Below are 19091 nucleotides of genomic sequence, written 5' to 3' on the forward strand. Positions count from 1 at the left end.
GGCATTAGATCGATGTATCAAAGAATTTTTGCACCATTCCCGCAGGGGAAGGGTGAATACATAACACCTCAGTCACAGAAGCAGTCTTGCAGCCCTGCCTAAGGGACTGGGAAAGGGAAATTTCAGCCCTATATAATTTGATTCAGCATGGAAAAAACTACTGGGCTTCCACAGATGATGGTCTCTGTTTCAGCTTTTTCTTTTTTTGGACAGATGTTCTGGGCTACCTGAGCACTGCAGCACATGACAGGTGAGAGAAGACCTGTGACTCCTATCTTCAGTCTGAACTCATTTATTCAAAGAAAAGGACTCACAGATAGGAAATTGTAAAGCAATTCAATTCAGCATCAAGTTTGTGGAGTCCCAGCTGCCTGCATCAAAACTAGGACACAATCTATTTGGGGGATGCTCACACAGAAAGGGAGACAGGCCTCTCTAAACTTGTTAGTGGATCATTTTCAGCTGCAGACCAGCCTTGCCTTCTATTCTTATCTTTGGAAACAAGGGGTGACGGAAAAAACCCTATGATGCGTTTTGCACAAATACTCACTGTTCACTTCCTTTTGTCATTTCCTTGTTGCCTTCTCGGGCATGAAGCCAAGCCTGCTAACAATTGCCACTCACCAACTCCTGAAATACACAATTGTATGAAGTAGGAGCAGGTGTTCGTTCTGTGAAAATGATACAGGGAGGAAAAGCTTTGCAACTTAGCGTGTTTTAAGCTACAAATTTCATCACTTCCAATCTTACTTTTGAGCTCCCAACAGTGAAATACTCTAGTTTTTGATGATCTAAACAACTTGTCACTCTACTCTGTGTTTGTGAAAGATAAATACCACGGAACTTAGCATTTGCTCATGGTTTTGAAAAGATGAAAACTAAAGCAAGGTGAGAGTTTTACATTGCAGAGCTGGACTGAAATGCATTTTTCTTCCTGTTTGAAACTAGAGGGAAAATACATCCATAGAACAAAGTTCTACAAAGTTCAAATTAGCACTGTGGTTACAGAAATGGTTCCTCTATAGAAGGAAAGTTGTCTACAGTTTTGAGTAAAATAGAACAAAAAAAATCCAATCCCATTGTGAAAGACTGAAAACATTTCAATGATCCTCTGTTCAAAGCTGTAATCTCTTAGGGACCCTTATTCCAACAATCAATCCTTAGAGTTGAACAGAGCAGAGAGGCACGGTTTTGGGACGTTCTGTCTTTGAAGCATTATATTCCTATGGTAGACCTTATTTTTAAAAGTCCAAATTAAAATACATATAATTTGATAACATAAACAGCAATCCAGACCTTAGTATGAGTACACCTAAGTATTGGTGAGTATACTGTACACCCTCCATGTTAAAAAAGCTTTAGATGCTGATCTTGATCACTATAGATTTGTCTTCATATGAGGGTGCTCCTGCCCATTGGCCATCCTTGAGGCCCTACTCTAAACTCACTCCAAAATGCTGCAGAGTCAGAGGTGAACACAGATTACAGCATTTATAATATACAGCATTTACAGATTGGCCTTAGGAGTGAACATGGGAGTAGCCCACCAATACTTACTCCTATTCCAGTTAAAACAGCAGAGAAAATATGACTAAAAATAAGCTGCATTCAAATTAAATGTTAAAACCCCAAAGCCACTGTGAATTTGAGTTTACCTTGATAGAGTGAAGGGGGAAAAAAAAAAAAAAAGGCAAAAAACCCCACAACCATCCAGCTCAGCTTAAGTGCCAAAGCACAGCCAGTCCAGAACTTTGGCTCCGAGTGCTCTCTGAGTCCTAATGAGGGAAAAATGTATGGAATGAAGGTTACAGATTTTTTTTTTTTTTTCACTAAAGGCAAGATACTGATGAATACTAGGATATTAGGTAAATACCTGAAAGCCAAACAACTGCCCATTTCCACAAATGCTTGGTTTAGTAATACGTACTTCACTGACACACTGCTGCATCTTAATAGCTTAACTCTCCTAATACTGCTTTTTAATAGCTCAAAATTAGTTTGGGAACTAATTATAATTCATTTTCCTTGCAGAACTCATGCATAGGTTACCTTCTTGTGTGTACTTCCCTGTTGTGTGAGCTGGAAATTACTCTTGTTCCATCTCCCAGTACACAGAACATTGATCCAATCAGAGCATTCCGAGTATTGCCTACACCTCCCCTGCCAGCCATGCTATACCAGCACTGTGCATCATGTTGAAGCCAGATCCTTCAGAGTGGCTAAAACCGAGGTAAGCAAACAGAGAAACCACACTACATTTGAAGTCTCAGCGTGATCTGATCCCCTCATTTTCTTAATATGCTGCACTACTGTACCTTCATGAAGGAAGCTTTCCTATTAGTAAGTTTCAGGACCCATCACATGAGCGGGTCTGTGCTGCTGCAATGCTCTCACAGCCAAAAACACATTTCTGGGAAGTCACCTCCAGACTCACGTTGTTCAGGCTGTGCTCAGTAGCCTTTGTGGCCACAGGCAGGAGGAGTGCCTCACATATAAGCTGCAGTCAGTGCTCTACCATTAAGATGAGGGATCCCCACTCTTCTGCAGTGAACTTCATTTTAGTGGTTGACAACAGGAAGAGAACAGAGAACTTTAAACTTGAAGTCACTGGTGTAAACTGCAGTAGAGACCTATGGAAAAACATCACACTTTGAAAGGAGATGGATCAATGAAGAGTGGCAAGGTCATTCATTTATAAAAGAAATACTGAAGACTTCAAAATATAAATGGTTAAACTGCAAAACTGTGGCTTTTATTTCCAAACATACAATAAATAGGTCCACCACAACTAGCCTCTAACTTCATTTTACATGGAAGGATTTTAAAATTAGTTTGTGCATATTTAAAAAAAAAATAATAATAATCAAACTTCCCTTTGCACATAATTCCATACATAACCCAACGGCATTACATACCAGCTTACGGTCTTGGCACTGTGATGCAAGCAACCAATTAGAAACAGAGCTTTGTGGCAACAGATTGAACAGAAATCACATTTTGTACTGTTGATGAAACGTACCAACAATTTAATCTATGTCTGAAGTGTACAAAAAACTTTTAGCATGTAAATGCTGAAAAGCAAGTCTCCCTATGGGGACTGCAAGGTAAGCAGATTTATTAACTGTTTGCTATTTGCTACATGATATAATTTTCATACCAAAATACCTTTACTGCATAGTAACATTCCATATTTTCAAATGCAAGAAGAAATTAAATGCAGTCTTTTCGCTTTATTCCTCATCGCTGAATTTAAAGACATTTTTAACCATAACTCTGCTTCATCACAGTGCAGAAGGCCCTTAATATTTCAAGGATTTATTCAGGCATATCTTTAATACAAAAGTAGAGGCTGAGGAAAAGCCAGAGTAGTCTATACACAATGCACAATCTGTGTACATTCTGAAGCTGTACCTCTTCAAGAACTACTTAAACACTCTTCAAACAAATCCCTTTATCCAAAAATTCAAAATACTTTAGATCAGAAGTTTTATATTAGAATCAATACATTATATGCATATAAATACATTTATACCCTTCGGTTGCTGAACAACCCAGATGGCTGTGAGGATGTGACCTGAACTGGTTCTCCACTGGTCTGGGATACCAAACTGTATTGGCAGCTCACTGTTAACCCAAACAGTCACAGTAAGAAATGGAGATCTTTGCACAAGGTAGGTGTGCTACAGCATCAGTTAAGACTAAAAATAGTAGGTGACATCCTGGCACCTTCAGCAGGGCCAGGGCTCCAACTTTTGAGATGCAACACCTGGGCAGTGTTTTCTTTCTCTGCATATGCCCCGTTCATTTAGAGTCCCAGCAGAACAAAAACAAAACGAACAAAAAATAAAACCAAAGCAAAGCTTTTACCACTACAAAATTTCTTATGAGACAGGTGCTGCAGCTTTCAAGAGTAAAGTAAAAGTTCTGTCATTAAAAAAAACAAACAAAACTCCCCCCTCCCCCCCAAAAAACCCAACCACTAGTGTGCAAGTGTGTACGTCAGAAGACAACAGCAAGGATCAAATACAGACCTCAGTTCAAGCTGAAACACGGTAGCCAAACTGCCTTACAGAAAAATAGCTCTCACTGCAAATCTCATCTTCAATTAACGAGTGCGCTTATATATACTTATATACACACCTGCCACACGCACACAAACCCCTGCTTCCCCCATCCTTCAGTACAATCTGCAGCATAATCATCATTAGCAACCGCCAGAACGCTTTGGAAGCACACAGGCAGCCCCTGAGCTCACACAGCACCGCCTCGTCGCGAGCGTTTCAGGAGCATTCAGACCAGCACTGGTGCAGTGAGAAGCGTTCTCAACTTTGTCTCTCAAAGGATACAGCAAGGTTGACTCTTCGAGTATCCTCCAAAGGTGCTAGAAGTTTTAAGTTTGAAGCGTTTCTTTCTACAATGCCAGGTATACAAACGTGGATCTCTTTTAAATAATATTGCACATAAAAATCATCTTAAACTTCGTAGTGAAAGCAAGGTTGGAGGACAGTGTTTCCCAAAACAGATTAAAAAAGCTACCTGTACATATTAAGTTTTAATTTAAAGAACGCCAAGATTATTCAAAATCTAAGCACATAATACTGACAGAAAAATGTTAAATTGCACAATCTACATATAAATTACATTTGTAAATACTTAAAAGTTTTTAAACATCGAATACCCTTGATTTCACCAATCAGCTGGGTCACTGTCAGAGGATCAGCTCGATGAGTTAGAAGTACTTTCCCCCAGAAAAAAAATAGAAACAAAAAGATCTGCAGTCTTAGACGAAGCACTGGAAAGAGTTAAAGCATTTCAGCTCAGAGGTAGTGCTAAACACATCCAACTAGAAGTCCATTATATCTGAACTATGATGAAATAACGTAGTAAAATGTAGAAAGACTATAAAATTTACAAAAATAAATAGTTCTGAATGCTTTAGAAAATGCAAGAGACTTTGTTGACAAGTGTCTTGATCTGCTTTTCCAACCAAAAGAAAGCAAAGCGTTGTCTCATTTTTAAAATATACCCATCTCTAGTAATGTGTCTGCATCCATTCAATCCAACTACGCAACTTGACGTATGCTGACGTGGCATAGACTCTGATATTAAAAATAAAGTGGAGGCTTTGTAAAAGATCATCCCATATGAAATTTGTTTTGCATGTAAATTCTTCTGACAAATTAAAAATTGCACATAAAAAAGTTTATTGAAAGAGGCATGAGGGGTGATAAGGGTATGTGCCTATTGTTCCACATGTACCCTGGAGGGAAAAAAAGATGATTGCACAGTTCTGATAAATAAATATTTCTTAAAAAAAAAAAAGAAAAAAGAAAAAAGGACCACCACCTTCCAGGTTTATAAGTTTTGGAATTATCTAGGAAACCTCACTACAGACAAGTTATTTTTAGCTGTGTTTTAAATAATTCTTTACAACGTTTCCAGTGGCTTTTATCCTGAAACCAAATGAAAGCGGCAGTCAAAAAGTATCTTTGGGTAAAACAAATATCAGGATCCAACCAGAATCTCCATGATGTGGTCCAACTCACTCAGATCTGTTCTACATATTTGAATGTTGTTTGCCGAAGAAGAATTACAAGTTGGAAAGCTCTTCAATGGTTCTTCTGTAGCAAGAGGTGGTGGTCTGGGTGGCATCAGCGGGGGGCAGCAGAAGTCTGAATCATACATTGAAGTATCTATATCTTCAAAAATGTCATCTATTGCCAGATCCTTCAAGTAGCTGGTTGAATTGGAAATCTCAAAGGAACCAAACACGCATTCGGCTCCCTTCAAATCCTGTCTATCATCTTCTAGTTTTAGACCGGGATTTTCTGGAAACTTTGGCTGGTCGTCTCCAGTAGGAACCAGACAAGTAGGTGGGCTTATATCTTCTACAAAGTCTAAATCCTTCAGAATAGATGAAATAGCAGATGACATATCATCATCTGAAACTATCAGCAGGCTATTTTCAATCGGGTCCTCTGCAGACCTCAAGTCACAACAGTTAGACTCTTGCTGACTAATACCTGAAGGCAGTTGTAGGGAAATCCCAGATGACTCCATCCCTGTGTAGCTGGGAGAACTAGGAGTAATGCCAGTGCAGACGGTAATTGCCTGCTGATTACTCTCTTGTCTCATTTCCTCTTGAATTTGCCGCACTGTGTTGGCTATGAGGACAGAGCGGTGCAAGTTCGGTTCCACCAGCATTTTGTAAGTCTGTAGCTTGGTGAGGCACATGTTAAGCACCAGCTGCCTCTTAACTGGATATGGCAGATTTCGACTGGAATCGAAGGCACTAGAGAGACCAGCCATGTTCTCCTCATAGTCACTCAGTTTGCGTTTTAGGCCTCTCCCCAACATGAACCTGAAAGAGAAGAACTCTGAATTAACCTTGAGCAACATGGTCATCTCTGTAAGATCTCAACAGCCACTTTCAGAATTCCACAACCATCAATTTACCAGCTGACTTAAAATTGTAATGCTGTAAAAACACTGAAAGACAGTACAAAATCCTATACAAGATAATTTAATTCAGAAGATGCACCTTCCAACTGCACTGTTTCACAACATTTTTTCAAAGGAGAAAACATTAGAAATAGAGTAACTGCTGTCCAAAAAAGCAGCCTAAGAACTTCCAATTCCTATTTTTAATGTTTACTTTCAACTCTACTATGAGAATAATGAGAATAAGAACTTCATAGGTTGTCTGTGTTTTTTAACCTCTACCATTAAAATTACACAGCATATGAGATTCATTAATGAAGTTTAAAGCCTTACATCCGTATGAAATGAAATAGTTGCTCAGCAGTTTAACTAAGGGATGAGAGAAAATTTGACAGTGTCTCAGGGCTCGTGGACACCAGTTCACAACCTGCTACTAACCTAATTCTATGGATATCCAGCAGGAGTCTTTCACACAGAATTTTAGCAGTGAGCAGTAAACACTGGTAAAATACTGATTACACACATCTTGATGTGCTCAAGGAATACAGGGACCTCACTCCCAAACAATTTAAAAAATTAAGCAATTATACATTAGACACTCAGTGGCAGATTAAGGACAGATCCTGAACATACAAAAATCCAGACACTGCACAGGGCCTCCCAACTTCCTTTTCATGTGAGCACTGGGCACTGCCAGCAGCAGCTCAGCTGATGGCTGCAGCTGCCAGGTGCTAGACTTTTGGGAACAAGGAGATGGCAGCAGGATAAAGCCTCTTTTACTTGTGGGATTTCTCCAGATTTGCAGGAAGCAATGCAGGACTCCATGGCTACGTTCATGTGCCTGGACAAGGCTGCTGGAGAACTTGGCTCCTCTGGAGGAACAGAAAATGAGCAGGCAGTGTATGCTTCTCAGTTAGAAATGCACGTAAAACAGCGAGTAGAGCAGTTTATGTTTACAACTTCTAAATCATACCTACAGTTTCTGGGACACACGTAGGTAAGGTAAGCTTGTTGTAAGAATGTATTTTTGCTTAATGGGTAAGTAGCTTGAAAAATAAACACAATTAGCTATCACTTTTGCTATTAAAACAATATTAAGTGAATCTTTCACTTCTTGCAATTCTACCAAAGCTGCAATTTTTCTAAGCTTAAAATGTGAGTTTAAACTTTGTAAACTTAAAAATGTGTTCTACTCTGATTTTTTTCTGCCAAACTGCCAGAGCAGCAGCTGAACCTCTTGATAAAAATGAGGTGTCTGAATGCTGTGTGCCTACTTACATGCCCACACTGCCCCCAGCCCTGCATCCCATCTGAAGCAGAGCCAGGCAGTACTGAGCACTCAGCTACAACAAAATCAGCACCAATCCACATACAAAGTTCAAGTGCCAAACATTAAAAGGGAATGTCCACGTACACGTGATAGGCACTGCCTGTTAAACTATCAGCAATACTGCCTGCAACTGGTAACATCACACACAAACCAAGGGAAACTACAAGTTACACAGGCCCTTAGAATAAAATTGTTAGTAGGTATGCCAGTGCATGGCATACTGTGAAGAAATAGCATCTGCCTATCAGTGAAAAATCACGGAAATCACTAACTCTCCATTTTAAATAGCATTTAAGGTTGTGCAACCTAAGGCATGCCCACATACCCTTCCTGTAAGGAACAAAAGCATACATCAAACCAGCTCTGTGTCTCCTAAGCACCATCCTTCCCACACACCACACATTAGCTGTGTTGGGTTCCCTCCCCTCCCCCCCCCTCTACTCAAGCAGATCAAAATTCCTATTGCCAAAGGAACAAAATACAGAGCACGCATGGAACAGCGATTCTGATGGTTCATACATTCAGAATACTTGGTTTTGCCACTTTACAGCTGTTAGCAATCTTAACCTCTAACATCTCACACGTGTTAGTGTTTCAATTCTGTAAGCAAGCTTAAAGAGCATGCAAACGTGCACGAGGACACGTCATTTCACAGAACAACTTAAACCCAAATGTTTAACATTTCAAGTCATACAGTAGGCTAGACTAAATATTTTATGCTCCTATAGGAGACACCCTCCTTTCCCTTCATAAAGAACTGCCCTACAGTATTCCTGACATATGTAACAAAGCTTGGGTCTGACAGTACTTTGAACTATAAGAACTAAGTGCAAGAAACAGTATTTAGTCCAATTTCAAGTGTTTCTATTTTACAGACTCCCCATTCTCCAGATGTTGCAAAAGCTGTTTGTTTGAGGGTTTTTTTTTGTGGGAGTTTTCTGTTTATTATTATTTAAATATACTCCTATCTTACATTTCATTAATTCTGCCTGATCAGTTTGATTTTTGCCTAATTGCAAGGATGCTCAAGTCTGGCAAATAAAAAACAGTGCCACCAGTACAACGGATTTAGAAGTGACCAGTGGCATGGTTGCTACAGGAGACATGAAATTTCTTGTCAAACATACTCAGTTGCTGACCTACAAAAGATACAGAGTCCCTTTGTTACCAGCTAATCCACATTTTATCAGGTCTTTTGCTTTACATTTTAGCATAAGAATTTCTGACAGGGTCATATTCTTAACAAACTGCTCCATACTCGCATGCAATTTGTCCTCTTGTAGCACTGTGTGTTTAAACAGTGTGTTTAAACCCCAAACCAAAAATCACAACCAAACACCCTTTTATGATAGCACTGTAAGCCACTCTTTCCCTCAACATTAAGAAAAAGTTCAACGATCCAACTTTTAGAATCTTTTGTTATGGGGAAAAAAACACAGAAGTACAATAAGGAACACAGCATCTCAACAAATTTTCTGGTGTTTTCTCATCCTCTCTCATTACAGTAATGCAAACAGAGCCACAGACCATTTAGGGCAAAATACTCTTTAACTGAAGTTATTCTGTGGAAAAGAAAACAGAATGAATTCAATGTTTAGGAGTGCCAAACTCTCCATCTATGCCACCCATAGAAATTCTGCCCCTGACAGCATGCTCCTCATTTACTTTCAGTTCCACGGAGTCCATTTAATAGAAACTCCTCCCTGCTAAGAAGAGCAGAAGCCTCCATGCTCTGTAATCCTACACTGTACCCAAGTTGGAAAAAAACTTGGAGGGAAGAGGCACGTTATGGGTTGGCAGATCTGCAGAGAACAGCAAACACACAGGCCTGCTCAGAGCTTGCAGTTACTCAGAAGAAACATTCCAGGCTACCAAGAAAAATTCACATTGCAACGTGTCGCAGACAATGCAGGACTCGTGCCACCATTTCAGATGAAAAACACAGCTCCATCTGTCACGGGGTCTGAGAGTGCAGTGCAGCTGCCACTGACACATGGTTAGGAAGTGCAGCTGGAAACAGCCACAAAGAACACAGCACGTGAAAACTCTCCATTACTTCTATGTAAGCAAACTACCAATACATTTCTTCTTCACCTTCCCAAAACATTATAAGAGCGAGGTGAGCAACACGTAGAACGTGGAACTGCCCAGAGCTTTAATTTTTAGACAAGAGAAGAAAAGTTTCAAAAAATGAGTACATAAAAGCTGCCTGGCAAATCAAAATTGCATGAACACAAACTCGTCATGCAGAAAAGCAGCACTGCAGTTAACTACACAAGAATTACTGCTACCACTAAGTAGGTTTAAATGCCTAGATCACCAATAGAGTGCTTGGCCTGCACCACGCAGGAGGTCCAAATTATTTCCTCATCACCAGTCACTTCTGGCTTCTCTTCTGAGGTTATCATTAAATTCAAACTTGCTTAATTCTTCACATGCAGACAGTGTTAAGTTTTTCAGCCTTAATCTGTCTTGGGTGATAAATGACTGTTTCTCGTGAGAGAAATATTAGATTTGAACAGATGTAAGCACCTCCTAAGTGAAAGTTGCCTGCCTAGTTTCCAGTAGGACAACTGTACTACCTTGAATTTACATCAAAATTAGAGACTCCTCACTATTTATAATTTAGGTAATTCTCTTTAAAAGTCTTCTTCAGCTCATAACCATCCAAAACACCAAACGTACAGCCAGCATGAAATCTCTTTGGATTGCAGACTTCTGATAATGACCAACTAAAGCTGACTGATAACATGGTTTCCTGCCCTCCTTCCACAGGCACATGCCACAAGCATGCATCCATCTACAGGAAACACAAAGGAAGACAAACATCCCCACAGCCAATGGAAATCTCCCGGAACTATCCAACGTTTGCTGCATGCTGGTTCTAATGATACCTTTCTCCTACCACATGTATGTTTGAGCACAGGCAACACAATTTCATTAAGTTTTAATTAAGTGGTGGGTGGCGTCTTGGCTAGTATTGCATCTATCAGAAGCTGCAAAGGAAAAAGGTAAGACTGAAGGTACAGTTAACAGCGTAAATCCTTCCCCCCCATCTGGACTTAACACTGATCACTTCAACACGACTTACGTAACACAGTAAGCTGTCAACAGACTACACAGGGCAGCCTATCCGAGCTGCTGGAGATCCCCACACAGCCACATCCTGGCTGCGACTGAAAATTAAGAGGAAGCAGGGGCAGGAGGATTAAATGTCTTAAAAGATGGGAGAGTACGAAAGTAACCCAGACGAGAATACACTTTTAAAACACACAAAGATGTATTTAAGTCCCCCCCTCCCCGCCCTACCCCGTTTTAGCCAAGATGAGTAACTGCTAGAGGTGGCTAAAAATGTACATATAGGGAGGAGTGCAGTCCTACCAGCTTACTCCCATACCTAAAGTCCTATGTAACAGTCTCTTTACAGGAGTTAGAAATGACCAGAACAGAGCTGCTCAAAGGGAGAACTGAGGTCAACTTTGGGTCATGAAATCCTGATGTATAACACCAAAGTCTTTCTGCTACTACTCTGCCAACCAGAACACAAAACCAAGACATGCCACTGTTCAGACTTAAAAAAACCAACCAAACAACAAAAAATAGAACACCCCACACATGGTTGCACCTAGCATCTTTTCCTGTATTCAGAAAATAAAAATAGGCTGAAAAGTATTCATTAATTAAGAATAGGAAAGTAGTGAGAGGAAGACTGAGCTAAGCACAGAATTACTTTGTGGAATTCATAACCTTCCCACTGTCCTTTCACTATTTGTGGAAATGGAACAAATATCTACTGTACAGTAATATTTTAGGGACTGAAATTATGTTTACAAAGCACTTATGAGCAAGTTTTACTTTTATTTAGAATTTAGATGAAGGCAACCTCCCATCTATTTATATTATGTCTAATTATGTCTAATACTAATTCCTACATTTGGAGGACATCTTCCTAAGTTCCCTACTCCCTTCTTTGGTGCTGATAAGAGCTTTGCTTTAAAAGCTACACCACACTATCTAAGTTTCAGGGCACAACATTTCACTCCGGACAAGATGACCTTCCACTGTGATGTACATTTTCCCCAAGGTACAAACATGCAGCTCTGGAAGATTTACAACAATAAATAAAACACATTCTTAGCAACTGCTATCTTCCACTACAGATAATATAGATGTACTCAGACATTACTACTGTTAAGCAAATAAAATTCTTCATACTTAAGGAAAACCCAACAACTAAACAAAAAAAACCCACCAGCATTACTCTCCTCTTCACTTGTGACTGCAGCTCCACATACACAAGCAAAGCTTACAGGTGTGTATTTTTAATGAGAAAGAATCTAACAGATATTTTTCAGGAGTGTGGAGTGTGGTTTTTTTTTTTTTTTTTGGTTGGTTGGCTTTTCAGGCTTTTTTTTAAGCAGGAAGAAAGGCCTGGAATCATTTAAACTGGAGATCAATAGTAGATGGTAAGAGTAACACCTGATCAAGAGTTACTAAATCAACAAATTCCTAAAATAAAACTAGAACATAATTAAATGAGAACACACATGAAACCTAACAAGAGACAAACAACCACGGTTCCACCTAAGGAGAAAGGACTGGGGAGGCAAATGATCCTTAGAACTTCCAATGTGAGGACAAATCACTAATCAAGTGAATAATTATCAATCCTCTTTTCTTACATGATCTTTTACTTCAAATAGAGATACTGAATGTATTCACCTATTTAATACTGACATATTATAGGGTGATAGTGATCTAGATGTAGATCCATTAATAACAAAAGTTACAGCTTATTACCTATGTCAAATCTGCACCCCTAAATAAAGCCTTAAGCACTTCAGTTTATACTGTATCATCACAAAATCACAGAATGGCCTGGGGTGAAAAGAACCACAATGATCATCTAGTTTCAACGCCCTTGCTATGTGCAGGGTCACTAACCACCAGACCAGGCTGCCCAGAGCCACATCCAGCCTGGCCTTGAAATAAATATACTCCAATTTTAAACTTTATTATTCAGTTTACCATTCTAGCCCACAAAAACAATACCTACAGCTGATTATCAGAACATGGGATGTGCTCAGAAGGTAAGATTTAAAAATATACAAGCAGATACCCTTAGAAAAGAGAGAGGAGTCCAGGCAGGAAGATTCTGGATTTTGCATAAAGTGTGGTCATCCAAAGAGCCTCCAGCTATTCAGGGGTCCAGGCCATCCACAGAGGTAGGATGATGTGACTTAAAGGGAAAAACATGAAAAAAAAAAAATTAATTAATTGCTATGATATTTTTAAACCAGAAATATTAAGATCGCAAATCAATAGAGCTATTTGAATGATTGTACTAAATCCTACTAAAGAAATGAAAATGAAATAGAAAAAAAAAACAGGAGTTCATAAATGCACTGCAGTACAAGGACCTGGTAGTTCCACTTACAAACATGTGAAATGTGAAAATTATGTATTCTTCTATGAAATGACAGAAGAGTACTGATCCTCCACATGTTGGGCTTTTGGGTAAGAACATGCATGCACTGGTACTTCTTCAGGTTACTGAACAATGACTTCCAATTGCAGTAATATGAGAAATCACACATCAGGAGAATTGTGAAGTACATTTCAGAATTAAACCCTAACTTTTACAGGCTGCAAAATGATATCAGTTGTTATGGAATGCCCTGATTCCTCTCATTTTCAGCACAAACAGAACCACTGCAAGTAGATAACAGGCAGGATGCCCAGGGACTGCATGTAATCAGCACAGCATTTTCATCAGAACCCTGATAAAGCAACATCTGCAGTTTGCCAACAGACCACACGGATTAAATCATGGATTAGACCAAAGACTGGAAATTCAGGGGGACATGAAAAGGCTGAAGTGACAATGATCTGAGGAAGAGGCTGGGACATGCAGACGGAATTGTATGATTTGTGTTCTTGTGGTTTCAGCTCCACCTGGAGAACCCAAGTTCCTTAGTTTCAAGATGTAATGCCCTTATGACGGCTGGCAGCCTACTCTCTGCACTGTACTTAACGTGCTTGTGTGTATGCACACATACGTACAGATGCCCACCACAGCATTCCAACTACTTCACAAAGTCACCACAAGATCCAAGATCAGTTTTATCCAGATGATCACAAAGGACTGTATTGAAAGAATAACAGTTCATATGCTACTTAACTCTGCTTGAAATAATACATAGTGAAAGCTGGTATTATATTTAACCAGACAGAACAGTAAATGTGATTTTAGACAGCGACTCCTAGCCTGATGTTACCAAAGGGCTCTTCCATTCACAGGTTCTTGGAAGTGAAAAAGTGCAGTGAAACAGCAGAGAGGTGCTCGTGGCTGATAACGCTGCATGTAACCTCAGTAATAAGTACAGCAATACTGCCCTCCTACTTCTAGAAGCTGACTTCCTTATGAAGGAAGGTTTGGGCCGGAAGGGACCATTAAGATCATGCAGTTCCAACCCCCTGCTATGGGCAGGGACACCCCCCTCTAGAGCAGGTTGCTCACAGCCCCATCCCGCCTGGCCTCGAATGCTTCCAGGGACAGGGCATCCACAGCCTCTCTTGGCAACCTGTTCCAGTGAATCATGAGAAGACCAACATTATTTGTCTCATTTTTTTAGTTACTTATAAGTCATAGTCTTTTTCTTGTTCCGCTGCAAGAACAACAGCTTAAAAGGTCAACGTGGTGATCTACTGAGGTGTAGCTGCTAAGTCATGAGGGGTGGGGGGAGAACATTCACTGACTGCATTTTCTACACACCAAAGATGAAAGGACAAATGTTTCAGAGTGCAAAATCTTTTCAGTATTAAACATCCCTTTAAAAAAAAGCTAACAAATGTGCCGCAACATCTAAAAGTTTTGGATTCAAGATAAGAAAGGCCCAGAGCTCTGCCCGCTGTATTTCAGAAGCCCGACCTTTTGCTGGAAGGAGCCGGAGTCCAAGGAGTTATCAAATTTAACTCTTTTATTCCGCACTTTAAAGAGCCCCTTTAACGTTAACCGCTGAGGTTACAGCTGCACGATCTCACGGAGCGGCAGCACGGAGGGAAGGTTGGCGGGTTCAGATCTTACAACACGTAGCAAAGGAGCGGCACGCAGCGCGCACAGCAGCCGCACGGCGGGCGCTCGGAGCCGGGCGCACAGCGGTCAGGGCTCCCGCACGGCCCGGGCCCCGCCACCATTTGGCCTTTGTGGCAGCAGGCGGGAGCCGCGCCGTTACTTCCTGCACCTCCCCCCGGCCGTAACCGGAGCCGCCCCCGGGCTCCCCGAGCTGCGAAAAGTTGCACTCCTCCCCCTTCCTGCCGCCGGCGGACCCCGAGCGGCTAATTATAACTGCGCGGCCAACTTCCAGCCCCAGGCCCGGCGGCGGCCCGCTCCGACCCCTCGCCCCGCGCCCGCCCGGCTCCCCTCCGGGCCCGCCGCGCCCCGCCGCCCGTCCCTCGCGCCCCCCTCGCGGGGCTCAGACCGAGCGCCCCAACCCCCCCCCCCCGCACGGTCGTTACGCCCCCTTACGGCGCCTCCCCCAGCCCCTCGGGCCGCCGCCCGGCTCTGCCCTGCCCTGCCCGGCGCCTCACCTGGCAGCGGAGCGGCCGTCCCCGTTCCGTCGCCGCCTGCCTGCCTGCCTGCCGTGCCCTCCCGCGCCTGCCGGCCGGGCTCCCTTCGGCGGGGCTGGGACTCCGACCGGGAGGAGGCGCCACCCCCGCCGGGCCCCGGCAGCCTCCGCTCCGCCCTTCCCTCCGCCCGCGGCACCCACAGCGGTGGCGGCGGGGAGGAGTGTGTGGGGGGGGGGAGGTGGAACGCCGCGCGCACGGCGCCCGCCAGCTGGCCGCCTCCCTATTGGCCAGCGGCCGTCACAACCTGCCCAGCAACCATTTTCTCACTGGTCCGCGAGCCCGGAGGGGGTTGGGCTCCGGCTGGCCCCGCGGCGCCGCCCAATGAGACAGCCGGAAGAGCTGAAGTGGGCGGGACTCTTCGCAGGCTTCGCCCAATCGCGAGGCGGGCGCCGCTGAGTCCCCCCCACCCACCCGTCTCCCGGCGCGGCGCTCCGGGTGCCGCGGGCGGAGGGCGGGGGGACGGGAGGGCAGGCAGGCAGGCACGGGGCGGCACGCGGCACGGCTGCACGCCTCGCTCCCCGCGGAGAGCGCCGGGCTCCGCCCGCAGCGCTGGGACCCGGCCGGAGCCGTACCGCGCCGCCAGGCTCCGCGCGGACCCCGCATCTCTGCCCTCCTTTTATTGCTCTTACTAAACCTAAATAAAGTACAATTAAATAAAGTCGCTGACCGAAATCGCCCTGTTTAAAGGAGGGGCTCCCACAGCTGCGTCCGCCTCGGCCCGCTGATAACGCTGCGTCAAACGCTGCGAAACACGTTTTCACTTCAATTTCTGTCTCCCTTTACAAACGAGAGCTTTTTGGCCACGCTCACAGCCCTTTTCTATTTGCTCTCCGTGAGCGTTTGGGTAATCAAGTGACAGCGGCACGGCGCTTGTGCAAGGCCGATTTCAACACCTGACTTCCACGTAGCGATGGGTTGGGGCCGTCGTCAGCCCCAGCAGGGCCACCTGAAATCCCAACGGCCCGGCCCAGGCCAACCCCACAGGGCCACGGGGCCTCCTTCCATTCCCCACCCCCATTCACGACCTAACGTTGACAGAAGCCCGTATTTTCTCTAGGGATAGCACGTCTTACAAGTCCTCTGCGCTCTCCCATTTTACTTGAAACCCAAAGGCAAACAGAAGACTTAAGAACATGAATTTTTTATGATTCAAACGCGGCCTTTCAGTCTGACTCCTCTCCCAGCACACGGCAGGACGCTGCTCTCACAAGCGGCGTTGTGGCTTTCACACTCAATTCTGCAGGAGGCAGAAAAACCACACCCCAAACCCGGGTTCTGTATGTAACACGCCTGAAAGGAGCGCTGGGCTCCGCTCCCCCGCTTACCTTAGCGCTAGGCTGCTAGTTGGTAACAGCCCCAGAAGGCAGGAACTGATGCAGACTGCTTTCCTATGGATTTACGTCTGTGATTAATTGACCCTGCGTCTAATGCTCTAATTGAAGTTGGTCTTCTGCCTGGAAACTGAAAAATGGCTCTATCTTATCCCAGTTACTGGAGTCAGCACAATAGTTTTCTTCTGGTCTCTCTTTCACCCGCACACTTCTCCACGAGGCAACTACAAGACCTGGTTGCAATTAATGAGCTAATTGAAGGGGAATTGCAGAACAATCACGGTATGCTGTACTTCCACGGCAAAGCGAGGAAGAAGAGTGCACCAAGCCTCGTGAGTTTCACCATCTCTTTCTGTTGGTTACGCCTCTATGAGCTACTAATTAACCATATATTTAATGCCGGTCCAAAAAAGAAAAAAAAAAAAAAGCAGAACGGTAGAAAGTTGTGCTTGCAAACACACATTACACATTATTGAAGATTTTAAGTAAACCATGATTCTGTTTTGCCACAAAGAACAGCTAGAAGTGCCTTCTCCCTTTCAAGCAAAGCAGAGGCGCGGAAGCAAACATTTCTGGGCACAAAAGTGAATTTGCTCTAAGTGCTGTTTTTCTCCTGTGAGTATTAAACTCTTCTGGTGTTTTTTAAACAATATAAGCCACTCTTCCTTAGAGTCTTGTTTTGGAAGCTTGCACAATCAGAGACTGAAATTACATTTTCTTGATCTCCAAAACTTGTCTGTGAGGGGCACATGAGAATTGCAATACACTGCTCCTTTGTTGTAACACTTACTCCTGCAGTACTTACTTGCTGCTTCCCACATGCTCCTAGGGGACTTCCAAGTACAGCCTACATGTTCTTACAATTTCTTTTTAATTCTGTTTTTGCAAGAAGTCATGTAATCACCTGTATCTTCAATTATTCTTCCCTAAAAAGATGACAGCTGGAATTACTGCCTGTTTTCCCTGCAGTGGAAAGCTGCCCCTAGCTATATATTTTCCCGTTGACAAGTTGGTCGTGCATCAACATTTACCACAATAATTTTTCAGGTCATAAAGCACTCATTTTTAGCAGAATCTTAGTTAAGCAAAGGAATAATTGTATTAAAAAAAAAAAAAAAAAAAAAAAAGCTACAATTCAGACAAAATATTGCTTATTTTCCACTGACTATATAAAGAAGTCAAGCCACTACATGCAACTGAAATATATCTTCCTTGGTAACCTGAACTATCCAGTGATTTTCAGCTCTTTTTGGAACTTCCTTGAAAAAAATAGAAAAAAAAATTGTTGTTTTGTAAGAGACACCTAAAGGAGCTGGAATAAACCCTGCGAGACCTTATTGTTGAATTTTTAAGATGTACACTTCATTGCTATGGAGTATTGGAGATAAGTTGGTGTTTTGGTACTTTTAGTATTAATCATGTTTCCTATACCGTGAAATCACACTCATTTAGGAATTGATGAGCAATCAAAATTTGTCATGATCAATCATGTTTTTTTTGCATAAGGGACTATACATCCCAGGCCTGAGACATAAGCATACTTTCACTCTGAACGCAACTCACTTTTGAAAGTGTCAGCATAAGACAGGATGTTTTTTTCACACTGCCTTTTGACCAAGTTTGTTTGGTTACATGGGAACATACATCAGCAGTCATACACTCGCATCAATATCCTGAGACATGAGACATCCATAATGGACTGATAATTACAGTATAAAACTGTACTATCAAGCAGTTTACAGTAATGCTTTTTGAAATGCCTGCTAAACCAGTCTAGACCTGAGACTTCAAGAAATGACCAAAGGACAGCCTCCAGCACAAGTGAGTGCACAAACTCCTGTCTGAGTCCCTAACCTGCTAAAGGATGAAATCCACAGCTGTTGCTGTACCTTTCAGACAATCTGCAATGGCAGTTTTCATCCAAATAAACGATCCCCTCCTTGTTTATCAGATTTGTCCTTTATGCAAACATGGCTACATTCAGAGAACTATACCAAATCTTTTCCAAAATAAATTCACAGAGCTGTGGAAGAGAAAGGGGTTAAGAAATAAAAATAGCAAAGTGGTAAGCAAGCCATCTCAGCCTCAATTCTCACACATCTTGCTGAATGCCCTGACTCCAGAAGCTCCGCATATCCTGGGTTTTCTTGAAAGAGGAGACACAAAACTACATATAAAGAGGCAGCGGGGACAGATATTCAGGGTTACCTGAGAAGGGAGCAGATGTGTGTTAGCTAGGAAGTACTTTCTTTTATGCTAGTCTAAAGCAGAGTTATGTCATTCAGACAAACAGCTTACTTTGAGACAGCACAACTGTCATGCAAGTTTTGTGACTCTTTTCCCTAGGGAGAAATAAAAGA

At 42.6% G+C, this 19091-nt stretch overlaps 1 protein-coding gene across 2 annotated transcripts; it reads right to left on the reverse strand.

Moving 5' to 3' along the window:
* Positions 1 to 1732: 1732 nt before the first annotated feature.
* LOC116236782 (SERTA domain-containing protein 2-like) lies at positions 1733 to 16871 on the reverse strand. Of its 2 annotated transcripts, none has more exons than XM_090141759.1 (3): positions 16726 to 16871; positions 12891 to 13010; positions 1733 to 6361 (listed from the first exon to the last, which is right to left on the reverse strand). In XM_090141759.1, the coding sequence occupies exon 3, from the start codon at positions 6355 to 6357 to the stop codon at positions 5506 to 5508; it is 852 nt and encodes a 283-aa protein (XP_089997885.1). In that variant the 5' UTR covers positions 6358 to 6361; positions 12891 to 13010; positions 16726 to 16871; the 3' UTR covers positions 1733 to 5505. The 2 variants fall into 2 exon arrangements, with proteins under 2 accessions (XP_089997885.1, XP_031461416.2); XM_031605556.2 differs by lacking the exon at positions 16726 to 16871 and adding an exon at positions 15362 to 15588.
* Between the last annotated feature and the right edge of the window lie 2220 nt (positions 16872 to 19091).

This window comes from Phasianus colchicus, chromosome 5 (assembly GCF_987193195.1).
Source record: "Phasianus colchicus chromosome 5, bPhaCol1.hap1.1, whole genome shotgun sequence".
NCBI lineage: Eukaryota > Metazoa > Chordata > Aves > Galliformes > Phasianidae > Phasianus > Phasianus colchicus.

Coding starts and splice junctions, on each gene's coding strand:
- LOC116236782 (XM_090141759.1), bottom strand. CDS start 6,357: ATGTTGGGGAGAGGCCTAAAACGCAAACTGAGTGACTATGAGGAGAAC.